At 42.2% G+C, this 14339-nt stretch overlaps 1 protein-coding gene across 1 annotated transcript; it reads right to left on the bottom strand.

Moving 5' to 3' along the window:
* Positions 1-2210: 2210 nt before the first annotated feature.
* On the bottom strand, positions 2211-13613 carry LOC118768971 (cartilage associated protein). Its single transcript, XM_036515967.1, has 7 exons — positions 13131-13613; positions 11286-11435; positions 8861-9032; positions 7871-7999; positions 7043-7188; positions 6637-6720; positions 2211-2949 (listed from the first exon to the last, which is right to left on the bottom strand). The coding sequence occupies exons 1-7, from the start codon at positions 13578-13580 to the stop codon at positions 2899-2901; spliced, it is 1182 nt and encodes a 393-aa protein (XP_036371860.1). The 5' UTR covers positions 13581-13613; the 3' UTR covers positions 2211-2898.
* Positions 13614-14339: the final 726 nt, after the last annotated feature.

The raw sequence follows: 14339 nt of genomic DNA, 5'->3' as shown, positions 1-14339 counted from the left end.
ATTGCTCTGCGACAAACTGCATTGAGGCTCAATGTTCAAACATTATTAAACGGGTAAATGTTTTCTCTGGCCCTCGCTCCCCTCCGCCAGCCCAGAGGATCGAGTTTCATCAAATGAATCAACGCCATTTCGCTCTGTTAGAGGGTTCTCTCCATGAAGTCTTTACTGTGTCCTTTTATGTGTTTAGCCAGTCTGGGTCCTGTGTAGGTTTCCCCTGCGCAACAGCTACAATGATTTAACAAACCTAAAAGCTTCAACAATAATAAAAAAAAAATTGAAAAAAATCTGTCTTCCTAAAGGAGACTGAAACAACACCTTAGCCAGACTACATTTCAGAATCAAGTGGTAATAATTGCCATCAGCACAAATCACAGCTCTATCAAAAAACAGGCAACTTCTATTATGTGTAAAATTAGAACTTTATTTGCATCTTCTTCTGGAACCCTAACCAATATCCCAGAATGGCATTACTTCAGCATAATTCCTTGTTGTTTCTCTGCTGCCCCATAACTCTATTTTTACTGTGTACAAATCTGTGGAATGGAGCTGTTTTTAGGTTTACTTCATTTATTTATTTATTGGCTGATTTGAATAGAAATGGTATCTTGGTGCTGCAAGGCTTATTATCTGGGCCAGGGTGCACAGCTCATCTTGTTTTAACGAGAGGACACAGGCACTTCAAGGGAAGACTTAACTGCCTAAACCTGCTATCTTTAAGTGGCAGGCTTCAAAATCTTTTCATTGTATGCCAAAGTTACAAATCACATGTTTATTACACGCCCTCTACCCTGTAACCCTCGACCAGCAAGACAGACAATTCCTTCAGCCTTTATGTGTGGTTTTATGTATTGGCAGCTTAAAAGGATTTTTACCTACAAAAATGACGCCCCATTGTGGTCACTGCCAGTTACTACACTTCCGAGAATTACAGGTTTTTCTGTCATTTCTTTTTAAATTCAGAGGCTCATCAGTGAAGTGAAATTTCAGAGATTATAGCTCTCTGCACTTTTCCCAAAAGCTGAAAGGAAAATACCTGTGTAATTTAAAGCCCAAGCCAGTACAACATTCAGAGGGCATTCTAAGGATCGGTTCCAGCCCAGACAAAACTAATCAACTATAGAATTATGAATACATTGCAGGGTGTAAAGGGGAATTATCAAAGTAGCTTTGCAACCAAAACAAAAGTTGTACATATTGTGTTTTGGACTTCCGTTGTCAAGCTTCTTCTGTTTCGTGTTTTCCCAGTAAATTCACAAAGAGAGTGAGGTTAAGTCTGTAAGTTTGCAAGTCTAGTATCATCTTTATGAGGTCCCAAAACACAATAATGCCTACACTGGAGAGACATTTCAAAACAAGAAAGACAGGGAGAGGAATATGTTCCCACTTTACACCTGAGTCAGCACTTCAAGAGATGTAACGCCTGCATCATCAGATGAGTGGACACCAATGATATCAACAGTGCCCTATCAATCCCGGCTTTGAGAAGGGAAATTTCCAATATGGCATCCTGGGACTAAAGACAGTCTCATTAAGAGACTTTAGGCTACCACTCCACAGTTAACATAGTGTTAATAATGTTTAGCATACTGTTCTAGTCATTGTTAGAATAAAAATCCCTCGAGTTTTTTTCCTCAGCACAGATCAATATGTTAGTGCAATTTTAATTCCTCATTCATTCAAACTCTCTGATCTCCTGAACAGGCACTTGCTGTGCAAATTTCTTCTCAATTTTCTCACTTTGTTAACCAACCAGAGGTTTTTACTTTTATAGCACATTGAGCAAAACCACTCTCCAATACAACAAAGTTGTCTCAACAGAAAAAAAGTTACTGCAGCATTTCTTGTCATTATGAACAGCAAAGTTAACTCTACTGTATAATTTTACCATTATTACTTCAGTCACAACAGTAGGTACAATTTTTATTGTCATTACATGGGAATTTGGGTTTTCTGGTCCAAGTGGCATCTAGTACACCAGTGTCAGGTCAGCCAATGAGGAAGATACGACTGTTCCTCTCCAGGTCCTATATACAGCTCAGTGGTATATGTAATGTTGAAGGGAGGATGAGAAAAGCGGGATTAGCCATTCAGATCTGCATTCTGACATTCATCATTCACTGTTCATGTGTATGTGTAGACCAAGGACTGTAAACAAACAGTTATAACATAACATATAGCTAGATAACTAGTTAGCCAACATTCCAGGTATATTTGGCTTTAATAGACAAAATTTATTTACATCAGAAAAACAAACCTAATTCCCCAGTTACATCACTTCCAATTACATCATCTTCCCCATTCCAAGCAAAACCTTTTTACCATTTATGGCATACAGTGCAGGAAGTTTGCAATGACTTGTGGGTAATCTGAACTCACAGGTGTGCACTTATGCGGCTCAAACTGTAGGAGGAGGGGAGGAAGGAGGAAAGGAGAAAAACTGAAGGAGGAGGGGATGATGTAACAGTTCATTTGCCTCACTAATAGACTGGGCCAGCACCTAAGATAACGTTACCCCCGGGTCTCACAGGGGAATTCTCTGAAGTTTGTGAGCAAATACTACATTGCAATGGAGTTTCAGAGAGAGACAGAGAGGAAGAGGAGGACAGGCACACAGAGGGTGATGATGATGATGATGATGATAATCATACAATCCAGTGCAAAAAGGAGTACTGACTGAAGTTGATCCAAAAGACGACCATTCAAGATTTATGGAGTTGTATAAAAATATAATAAAAAAAACATCCTCATTCCTCCAAATAAATACATCACACAAGCAGGAGACATCTCACAGCTGCATATTTTAAGTCTTAAAGGGTCTGAGCTAATGTCTGTTTTATTGAACTCCTTTCGTTTGTTTCTTCTTGGCTATTAAGTCCTTTTTGGGACCTTCAAATTTGATCATTTTTCCTCTGTTTCCAGGAGCTCATCAAGGAACTCCACCACCTCTGCCTGGAATGGAAAAAGAATAAGAATTACATGTATGCCGCACACAGACTGACCAGCGTCCTCATTGAAATAAATGCACAGTGATACTTAATGCTGTGTCAACTTCCCATGAAACAAGCCAACTTTGAAGATTGTGAAGGGAGATTCTTTTTCAGACAATTTAGTTTTAAGACAGATTTCAGATTTCATTTCAGACAAATGATATTAAGATAGTCAGTGAGGAAGAAACATAAAAATAGGCCTAACAAAATAAGGTTAATAAGGTCACCATCGTCCTGCAAATTTAACTCCCAAGACCAACAATCACCAACAATCACATCTGTATCCTGCCTGGATTAAAAGTTTAGGCAAGTTAGCAAAGCTAGATATGAACAAACCACATGTATGTATCAGCACACAAACAATGCAATACAGCATGGTCTTTTACCTGCTTTTACTGCCCTTTCCTGGTTTCTTCATGAATTTAGGGTTACAATATCATATGTGAAGACTGGATGGGCTTGAACAAATGATTTTTTACATTTCACAAATTAAGACACTGATCTGAAATTGGACTTTAGGATTACCCTGGATGGGAGAGCAATATTTGTACTGTCCGCACTTTTACAAAAACCACTATCCATAACTGGGCCTATTTCACCAGAAAATCCATTAATCTACCACCACAGGACAAAGCAGTGTCCCCTTTCACATTTGCCCCATTCTGCTGGGGAGATTACATAGCACAGTCCCAGTGGAAGTTACTCCTGTTGAGACTGATGGCCATTTTTAGACACGCCATCAACAAGAATCACAGTAGGAATGCAGACACCGTTCTGTCACGGCGTCTCCACCGAATATGAATTCCGCTGGACCCTGGCGTCACTCCCGTTTTCAAACCTTCACTCCACCATTGAACAAACGTCACGGCCCATTTCCCAAAATGGATGGGAGGAGTGCAAGGGCTTGCGTTTGTAGTGATTTACAGAGGAGCGAGGCTATCGGAGGGATCTGCGCACACAGATTATCGAAACTTCCGCTTCTCACAGAAGGTAATCAATGCTCATTCAGGGTCTATCACAGGAAATCAAAGCACTTTTACTCATTCTTCATTCATGCTCATGTCGCCATCAGAAAAAAAAATGCTGAAATGTACACACTGAAATTAACATTAGGCTTAAAGGCGAGCCAACTTTCAGGGCACAAAACACGGTCAATGTGGACCAAGCTAATAACCAGAGAGAGACCAGACTCCGCAGAATCCTCTTCTTGAAAAAGGATGACCCATGTTTCCTCGGAGCTGTACATTCTATATGGTAGGCATATGAAATTGTGTACTGACTGAAGCAAATGATTAGTGAGTTCATGGTCAAATGTTTAAATCATTCAATATTCAGTCTCATCCATTGTATATGCTGTAGATTATTATGATCAACAGTGCAATAGCTCTGAACTCAGCCAAACAAAAAAATGTTTCACCACAATGGTTCATTGCTTTGTCTCTCAAAGACACTTGTGTATAGAGTGCATGTCTTGAGGTGACTTTAATAAATATAATAATGTTTTTAAATACACAAAATTATTATTGTGATACATTTGAAATTAGACACCTTTTATGCTTCTATTCTCATTACGCAACCCTACTTTAAAATCACCGGGGGGGGGGGGGGGGGGGGTGGGGGGATATAGACTCGTCTCACCGTGACAACCTCTTCATAGACCTCAGCTTGTGCTCAAGGTGAATACCTTAACCACTGACCTACTTGGGCCCACAAGACACTGTTCTTAATGTTTGTGCAACTGGAGACACTGGAGAAATGGCATGTCCAGAACCACATACCAAACAATGTTAAACCACACAAGCATGCACATATACATCTGATCATTTCAATCAGCTAATCCATGAGACTCTCCAGTCCATTTGACTGCATCATCACAGTATATTGGGGTGTAAACGCCTGTAGTATCCCATACTGTAGCATGTGGCACGTATATCTCAAAAGCACTGTTAGACCGTATATTGCTTATATACAATAAAGCACTACAGGCAAACCGTGGTTTGGATGCCGTGCCAAATTTAAAAATTAGGGATCGTAGAAAACGTAAGGACACCGCGAGCATCCGTCTGCAGCTGGGCCAGGCAGGTCGGAGCGGGCCTGGCGCTCAGAGCTGTAATTAGCACGGCGGAGCCAGTGTGCCCCTCCTTCGCGCGGCGGCACTGGAATGCGGGCCTGGCACACCGTGGGTCTCCACCCACAGCCGGGGTGCATAGTTTCCTGGTGATCGCACCGGGCGCCTCTCGCTCGCTCTCTCTCGCGTCCCGTGGGAAGGCAGCGCAGCGCATGCGGGCGTCCACGCCCCGGCGCTCCCTGCCTTTACGTTTAATCATGTGCACTTCCCTTAACGACAAGCGGAGCCGAATATTTCAGCAATTTATAACCGATTGCTATTGAATCGGTCAGGCTGTTTTTATGCTTTTTAATGTTGATGAAATCTGCATCTGGAAAGAGCAGAGCTACTTATGACTCTAGTTTTGATTGTTTGGCTTACCACAGTGGCACCAGTGAAAGTCGCAGCACTGATTTTGAAAGCGAAAAATCAACCGCATCCCTTTTCCATAGCAAAGGCTGGCGTATGTGATCACATTTTTAGTGCTTGTATACCAGGGTTCTTTGGAATAAATGCAACCAAAAAGTACAGATCATTTGCTCTGGTTTCATTATGTAGCATGCCTTTTGGAGATTTGTTGCACTGGGGTGTGGCTACCTATGTTTGTGCATGTTTTTAGTTTTAAATTAGCCTGAAATAATATCAAAACTGTTCCTTCCATTTGATGAAAATCTATCTTTGATAGCTAAAATTAAAGTTAACCAGAGGACAGGATATTGTCATGGGAACAGGCAGTGATTAAGAGTGGTTCTGCACATGCATGTATGTATATCTGTCAAAAAGATGGATTCTTATTTGTGATCCTGTAGGAAAACATGTTTATAGAAAATTTATTATAGAAAAATATTTTGTGGTTTTGAGCTTCCATTGGTAACCCAGTAATCAGTAGTCAGTAGTCATAGGAAAGGTGTTTTGGGAGAGCATTTGTAGTAACAACAAAAGAACTATCTGGCTCATATTAGAACAAATATTTCCAACTTAAATTTTTCCTATCACTGAAAATTCAGTTCTGCAATATTCCTATCCCATGATTCTTTGGTGCCCCTGTGATAAATTCTCCATTTTTCTGTGTTACCACTTATTGTGTGTCTTATTTGGTAACAGCTGAGCTCTGCACGCACTACAGACAGCTGGTTTAACACTAACTGGCCTGACACTGCTCGTGTGATGGAAGTGCACAGACATCCTAATTTTTGTCACTGCCTTTTATAGTTTTCCTTGTGTCTGCTCTTTTTGAGTGTAAAAATATTAGACAAGGTTAGGGACATTTACCACAATGACAGAAACCAGCCAACGGCCACTACAGAAAAAAAAATGTACAGTCCAAGAACAAACAGGACATTTTGCCAAAGCAAGCAGAGGCAATGCTGAGGGAAACAGTCTTGAACACTCGGAAAATATCGCAGGAGCATTCTGCCATCCGGTGGTCAACTGCAGAAAATATCACATACACAACCTAATGTGAAATTACAGTGCACTTTTACATTGGCTCCTGGTACAAGTCTGCACCGAACCAAAGGGTGCACTGTGAGGGCCACCTACCTCCTCATCGCCATTTAGATGCTGTCTGGAAAACTCAACCATCTCCAGCTGCAACTTGGTCTGGTTGAAGTACCTCACTGCCTCCTGTCAACAAAATGCCAGGATGCAACAGAAAAAAATCATTATTATGTAACTTATTTGCTTAGCAGGGACCATTACCATTACCCAATACCCATTACTCAGGTTAAGTACCATTACATACAACATGGCAATCAAATGCACAGCCTATAAGATGCTGCTACTATTGCTATTACTAATAATAGTAATGATAACAATAATATTTTATTTAGAAAGCAATTGAAATTAAAAGACTGCAATAAAACAGTGATAAACAAAAACATAAGAAAAGTGTCATCCACATAGAAAGGGATCAGACATAGACAAGAACAGAAAAAAAAAGTCTCACCGGTCTGGGGAGGAAGTCTTCCTCGGTAAGCCCCCACTTGTCTTTGTGGTACTGGTAGTAAGCCACGTTGTTCTTCATGACCTCGTCGTTGGGGTCAAACAGCATGTAGCTGGCCACACAGGGCACGGCATTCTTAATGTCTTCCACTGCAAACCGAAAACAAACAGCAGCTGAGCGGGCCACGCGGGGACACACCGCATACCTCCTCGAGCGTCTAAACGAATTATACACCGGATTCCTGAGATTATCTGAAGCTGAGAATTTATTTGAACATGCGTGGGAGTAGACAGGGTTTGGATGTCAAAGCTGGATGTCTCCAGCGAAGAAATGTGCTTTCTTTTCTGGGTTTATTTCAGGCCCTCTGCTCCAACTTTAGAGACAGTGAGCAAGCCCAGAAGGCCCATGTGACTTGCAAACAAGCCCGCGCTTTGCAGAATGCCCGATCGGAATTCTAATACCATGTGACCAGCTGGCTCCTCTCATGTGTTTCCACCAAAGGACAGGCGAGCCGAGACAGCTCTCACAGTCCTCTGGCTGTGCACAGAAACCCCAGGGGAATTCAAGGCATCTTCACACATTAAAGCACACATGTAGGCTGGTCCCTGCATCCCCATTATGCTAGTCAACTCCCCGGAAAACCCAGCAGCTTACCACAGCAAGTGTTAACAGGAAATAAAGCTAGCAATCGCACTGTTGATGTTAGGATGGTGCACGCTAAACTCCATTATCAGCCTAGACAGCATTATTGCAGGAATCAAAGGGTACAATACTTAACTGGCTGTACATAAGAAAAACTATGAAAACAACAGTAGCCTGCTCTTGACTTACGTTTGTAGTAAGCAAACTGTAGGTAGTGGTACATGGTCGCCACAAACTTCTCCACGACAAAACCCCCCACCACAGGGGTGAGCTCGCTCTCACACTTCACCTTGCGCTCCAGCACCTCTGTGTAATGGTCTGAGAGGGAGAGAGAGACGGACAGGAAAAAGAGAAAACTGGTGTGATCCAAAAGTGTCCTCGGAAATTAGCAGTACATTAAAGGGGCCGCCGACTATGAAGAGTGCAACAGGCATTGCATTACTTACTTTCTGATCTGGCATCCTCATTCAAGTCAGTTTATGTTACATTATCACATTACATTATTGGCATTTAGCAGACACTCTTATCTGGAGCGACTTACACAGATGACAATTTTTAAAAGTTATCCATTTATACAGCTGAATATTTACTGAGGCAATGCTGGATTAAGTACCTGGCCCAAGGGTGCAATGGCAGTGCCCCAGTGGGGACTCAAACCGGCAACCTTTTGGTTGAGTCCTGCTCCTTTCCACTCCGCTATGCTGCCACCATTTATGTAATGATATTGCAACATATTATCCACTTATACAGCTGGATATTATATTAAAGCTGTTTAGATTCAATACTTTGTTCAAAGCTGTGACAACTACATGGCCTGGGATTTTGGACATGCAAACCACCATATCACCATTAATTTAGTAAAATCTCAGGGAAGTCACAGTATCCAAAAACCCTGTTTGATTTAACGACCATAGACAAATTTCATACCAGACTTTTGCCCAATGGGTGATCCATAAAATACAACGGTGAAATGGTTGAGCGCCCTCTGCTGGCAGTACCACTATGCACTGCAGGACTGCCATCAAGGAGCTGAGCTGAAACCTGAGCATTGCAGGCTTTAAGTAAGAGCAAGGATATTAAGATGAATTCCTTTAGTATAACCAGGCCAGCAATATACCTGTATGAGCATGTCTAACATCCCCATAAATAAGCTCATGTAATGATGTAAGTTTCACACACCTGCAATGGAGGGATAGAAGTCCCGAAAGTCCTGGATCTCCCTAGTGCCCTCCGCGGCCGCCAGGCACTCATCGTACACCTTATAGAAGTCGTTGAGGGCCAGCTCCATATCAGTGATGGAGGTGCGGAAGTTGTCCCCATTGTAGGCCCGCACAGCTCTGATGAAGAGCGTCTGTAAAAGGGATGGGGTTCTCTAAGTGACAGATGCGCATTTCCAGACATACCATGCCCAAATATTCTGTGGGTCTCAAGATGGAGCATTCAAGCACTGAATGATCGGCAATCACTCATACCTTTAAGTAGAAAAATAATATTAATGGAGCACCACATTTAATCAAGCCTTCTTAGGTTCTCACCCGTGAATACTGTTGAAAACAAAAGCAAGTCTGAATTTTTTGCTGATTATCAAGGATTTGAATACTGATCCAAGCATTTGATTAGTGATGTATTGGCTGACTTGAGTCTCATTTCCACTCTGAGTGGCCTGTGCAGGAAAGGGTGGGGCAGCTCCTCCCTGGGTCTTTAAACATCCTGTTTGCATCATGCAAAATAGTTTTCCCCACATCCAAAACGGAGATGGATTCAACAAAACACATCCACCCTCCCGCTGGGTGTAAATTACAGCCTCTTTTAAACCTACCCGTCAAATTGGAATATCACTGCAATTTTTTCTCCAGACTTTATTCCCATTTCTGAACAAATTATGAGCTTGGGCTTTTGCTGACCTTGAAGAAAAACATCACATTCACAGCAAAAACCTTTTCGCATATAGGGTTAAGACAGAAGGGCAAAGTGGCTAAGCTGAATAGGGACCTTAGTGTCTACATGTGGCTTTTCCAAAACTGTTTTCCATCTGAAGCTGGCCAAAGCATCAAACCCGTTCATTATGTGGGGAGCATGATGACTATTTGCCCAGAGGCTGCAGGTTATTTTGGGCTTTAAACACTACAGATCCCAGAGCCATCTGGTGCAACGTGTGGCACTGTCCTGTTGGGTGGCCTATCAGATTGAGTTAGCATTGGTGCCCGCATTATTTTACCCAAGGCAGGCAAAATGACTTAACAGAGGTACAGAGGGGTCATTGGTCCACCAATCTGCTAAACTAATCCCTGCACCTTTAGACACAGGACACTGTAAGTGGTGCTTTATTTGGCTGCTTCTGTGTGTGCAGCAGCGTAGCACAGTAGTTCTGGAACAGAACCTGATCAAAGGGCACATCTGTTGCACCCTTGAATAAAGTTCTGAAGCTGAATTGGTTAAGTAAGCATCCAGCTACACAAATGAATAACAGGTAAAATGTAAGCTTCACGCGTTGCCCTGGATAAAGGTGTCTTTTAAGCAAATTATTTACTGTAACTAACTGGCACTCGATAGAGTGTTTTCCTCCATTGCCCAAAGTAGTTAAGCCCCAAAATGTAACAATTACTTCCTTTGTTTCCAGGGAAATCATTTCCAAGGTTTATCCAAACAAGTCCACAACGTTTGTAGCTTTTTTGGGTAAAGAAGAAGAAGTAGGAGAAGGAGAAGAAGAGGAAGGAGGAGGTGAAGAAGAATGAGGACAAGAAAAGGAAAGAGAAGAAGGAGGAAAAGAAGAAGAAGAGATAAAGCTGCAAGCAACTTGGGCCAAACCTGAGCAAACACCCCAGTGAGCAGGAAATAAGAATCTAAACAGATGCGTAACTATAAGTATCTACAGGCTTAAGTATCTACACACTTAAGTATCTTATTTAGTATCTAAGCATCTTACAGACTTAGTATCCATACCTACTTTTCCGTGTTTTTATTAGACTGTGTACAAATCTCGAATACCACCTGAGTATGGCCCACACTCTTTGCATTGCATTTGGAAAAGATTATGACAGTGAAGAGACTGGAACATTTGCATATTTACTTGCAAATGCCAAAAAGTGACTGATTTGCATCTGCAATATGTTTCATGTAGCAACTTTTCTTTCTTTCATGACATGTAAAGAGTGTGCATGCCAAATTTCATGCAAATCAGAGCAAAGGTTATTATAATTTTTAACTAATATGCTAATTTTTCTCCCTGCCATAACCCTACCTTATGATAATAGGAACATGTGTGTAAAGTTGCAAACACCATGTTAAACTCTTCTAGATCTAGTTACTTCTAGATGAATTTTTCAAAACGTCTGCAAAAATTCAATACAGTCATCAACCAGGTGACCTACCTGTAGTAGTTGTCATACAGTAGTAGTAAGAAAAGTATTTTTGTAAAATGACAGAATAATAATAATTCTAACAAAAATAATAGGGCGCCTCACACTTTTGCTGCTTGGCCCCTTATAATAATAATGAACAGTAATGATGAGGTGGCTTGCACCTGCTGTGCTTGTCCCCCAATTAAAAGATAATTACAATAACAATGACAGTGAGCTAAAGAGAGGACGGGTAAGTATCTTGCCTCATAGGATTTGGTCTCCAGGTCTTTGAGGTGCTCCTCGAACCCAGGCAGGCTCTGGTAGTAGGCCATGTTCCTCTTCATCATCTCGTCGTCCGGGTGCTTGAGCAGGAAGGTGTGGGCCGCTGACACCGCCTTCGGCAGGTTATCTGACTGGCACCGCCAGAGGAGGGAGCACAGGCATGAAACACTCAGACACATCCCAGATAACCGGAAACCAAACATACTCTAACCTAAAATGCAGCGGAGGGGCCGTGATCCTTCATGAGCAGACAGCAAGCAGAGCTCCAATGTGCTGTCCTTAACTGATTTGTCCCATCCCGATGGAGTCGGCCCTCTCAGATGTGGTGCCTGTCTGTAGTGGTCCCCCAGTGGTGGAATGAACTGCCCACAGGAGTTAAGACAGCGGAACCATCTTCTGATGCAGCCTGAAGACCCACCTCTTTAGACTGCATTTCAGTTCTACTTCAATCCCCACCCCCTATCACCAGCTACTTGTATTACTTGCTGTTTATTTTACATGTAGTACTGCAATGCATTATGGATTCTGTGATCTAGTGACTGTGATGTATGGTAGTGGGTGTACTTGGCTCCCCTTAGTTTCTAGGCCTTCTAGTTAGGTTAGCACAAGTTAACTTAAGGCTTGTATAGTATTATGTTCACACTCACTGGTCTGGGAGTGTGTTAGCCTGGTCTGACACTGCTGCTCATTCAACTTGAATGGATACACTTCTACTCTCTTGTGCTGGAGGTCACTCTGGATAAGAGGGTCTGCTAAATGCAATGTAATGAATGTAATCTAATGTAATGTGAAGTATAAAAGGAATTACAGCTTGTTCACAGGTACCAGTTCAGAGCAGGCACTGAGCAGATCCATTAGACTTTGCATTATCTGGATGGGTTGATAGCACATTTTGGAGTATCATTATCACACAAATCTAAGTAACTCGGTATGCATAGCGTCTGATGGAAACTGATTAACGTGAACCTGTTCTTTTCCCTCCCCGGGACACCGGTTCAATTTGGTGAGTCTCTTATAACACATGGCTCCACCCCTTTTGGGAGTTATGAAGCCTCACACTCTCATCACCACTAAAAGGCCCACAATCCCACAAATTTAGTCCTTTATGGTTATCAGCCCTTAAGTATTACAGTTACTCTTCTACCACGGGAGACAACCGCTTACCATGCTACATTAGGTCCGTCATTATCAAAACATAATTAACAAGAACGCTCTATCATTTAAATGTAAATTTAGTCATCCCACTGGTGCACTGGTATCATAAATTGATTCTGTATATAAATGTAACCTTCTTTCTCAAACGTAGTTCCATGTTGCTTTCGCATTTCTTACACGATTCGGATTGTATTGCATGAAGAACTTCACAGCGCTTCACTTTTCAACATTTAACCCTGTGAGAATATGAATGTAATCCACGAAACGTGTTCAGCGTTGTGAGCCTCTATGGCCGCTGGAGGCATTCCGTACGTGGCAAAAAAACGAGCCCTTTGCAGTCTTCGATTGAGCAGCTATTAACGACATTGAGCTGAGCCAGAATGCTACGGGTTCATATCCCATATGGATGCACTGCTGTTGTATGCCTGTACAATGTACCTAACCTGTATTCGGTCAATGTCATGTCATCGTAAGCAGGTTATGGAGGTGATATATCTACTTGACAAAGAGTGCAGAGCAAACGACTTGTAGCATAAGTTTAAAATGTGGCCCATAAGACAGCGAGTGAAAGAGAAATCCAAACACGGGCATCATATCCCAGCCCAGAATCAATGATGATCGATGATTCTGGAGTAGGCCATGATATAAATATTGATTCATATGCGACTTACCTTGAAGTAGGCGAACTGGAGATATTTGTACGGTTCGCGTTTTTCGAACTCTTCCATGGTTCCCCGGCTGGGCAGCGTCTGTCTGAACGCTGGCAACCCGTGTTTGCACCTTTTCAAACACTGGGCTCGTTTCATGATGTTACCGAACATATGCAGCTCTGGGAAATCGGCATATTTCTGCTCGTTGTCCAGCCGGACGGAGCTGCAGTTCAAATTGCAGAAGGCTTCGCTGTCTTTCAGCAGTCTGAAGAGTCGCAAACTCACTTCTAAATACTCAACGCTTTCTTGCCATTTTTCGTTGGAATATTGATCCAGGGCGTATTTATAGGCGGAATCCAGGGGCATGAGCTCCTGTCTTGGAAAACTACGGAAACTGTACTTTTCATACTGCGCCTGCACAGCAACAGTAAACGCAAATACAAGTAAAAGAAATACCGAGAAGCGTGCCATCTTAACTTGCTGGCTATCAAGCCCCTTCTACGCCTGCCGGAATATCTACGCTACGTGGTACCGCCCGCAACCCCCACCACGTCCTCAAATCACAGCCGTTTCCTCAGGGTCATCGACTGGGGCTGGGAGAAGAACGCGATACTTCAAAAAGTTAACACTTCACCTACTCCTAACTCTTAAGTCAGTACTGCAGCTTGTTTCGTCGATTCCCCTTCTTACCTGTTAGTAAGAACACTCTAACATTAGAGGTTAGCTGACTGTTCACGTCTGCTTATTAAAAATGTAAACACGCAGTTTTTTTATGCCGGCGGCTTTATTAAATGCACTACACTGTGATTTATTTTTTTGTGTGTTTTGCTTTACATATATAACAAGATAAGGAGTAATAACATATACTACTATGTCAACATTTCCAGGATACTATTCTTTGCTGCGTTGCCTTGCCTGTACCCTAAGGCATTTTGTGCTATGGGTGTGGATTTCGGTTTCTAGCTACACATTTAGGAGACGAACTATCAGACTAGTCAAGTTATGTTATCTGCGAAATGTATCAAAGTTTTCACCACCTGTGTGATCGTGAAAAGTTTGTATATTTCATTGACGACAACATATAGACTACGTCAATTCCACGATTTAAGATATAGCTCTGGCAGAAGCTCTCAAGTTACACCCACACCATCTCCCCCCGTCCCCCCAATACTGCCACGTAAAAAGTCTGTCCGTCTGAGTGATTCTGCGTCATTATTACTTCCCGAAAGA

This window comes from Megalops cyprinoides, chromosome 21 (assembly GCF_013368585.1).
Source record: "Megalops cyprinoides isolate fMegCyp1 chromosome 21, fMegCyp1.pri, whole genome shotgun sequence".
NCBI lineage: Eukaryota > Metazoa > Chordata > Actinopteri > Elopiformes > Megalopidae > Megalops > Megalops cyprinoides.
The sequence above is the reverse complement of the archived record's forward strand: the minus strand, read 5'-3'. Positions and strand labels throughout refer to the sequence as shown.

Bases quoted from the DNA above. Each gene is read 5' to 3' on its own strand.
- LOC118768971 (XM_036515967.1), bottom strand. From the start codon at position 13,580: ATGGCACGCTTCTCGGTATTTCTTTTACTTGTATTTGCGTTTACTGTT. The intron at 9,033-11,285 runs GCAAGATACTTA...TCCCTTTTACAG, and splicing joins TGGAGACCAAATCCTATGAG to ACGCTCTTCATCAGAGCTGT. The intron at 8,000-8,860 runs GTGTGTGAAACT...TCTCCCTCTCAG, and splicing joins CTTCTATCCCTCCATTGCAG to ACCATTACACAGAGGTGCTG.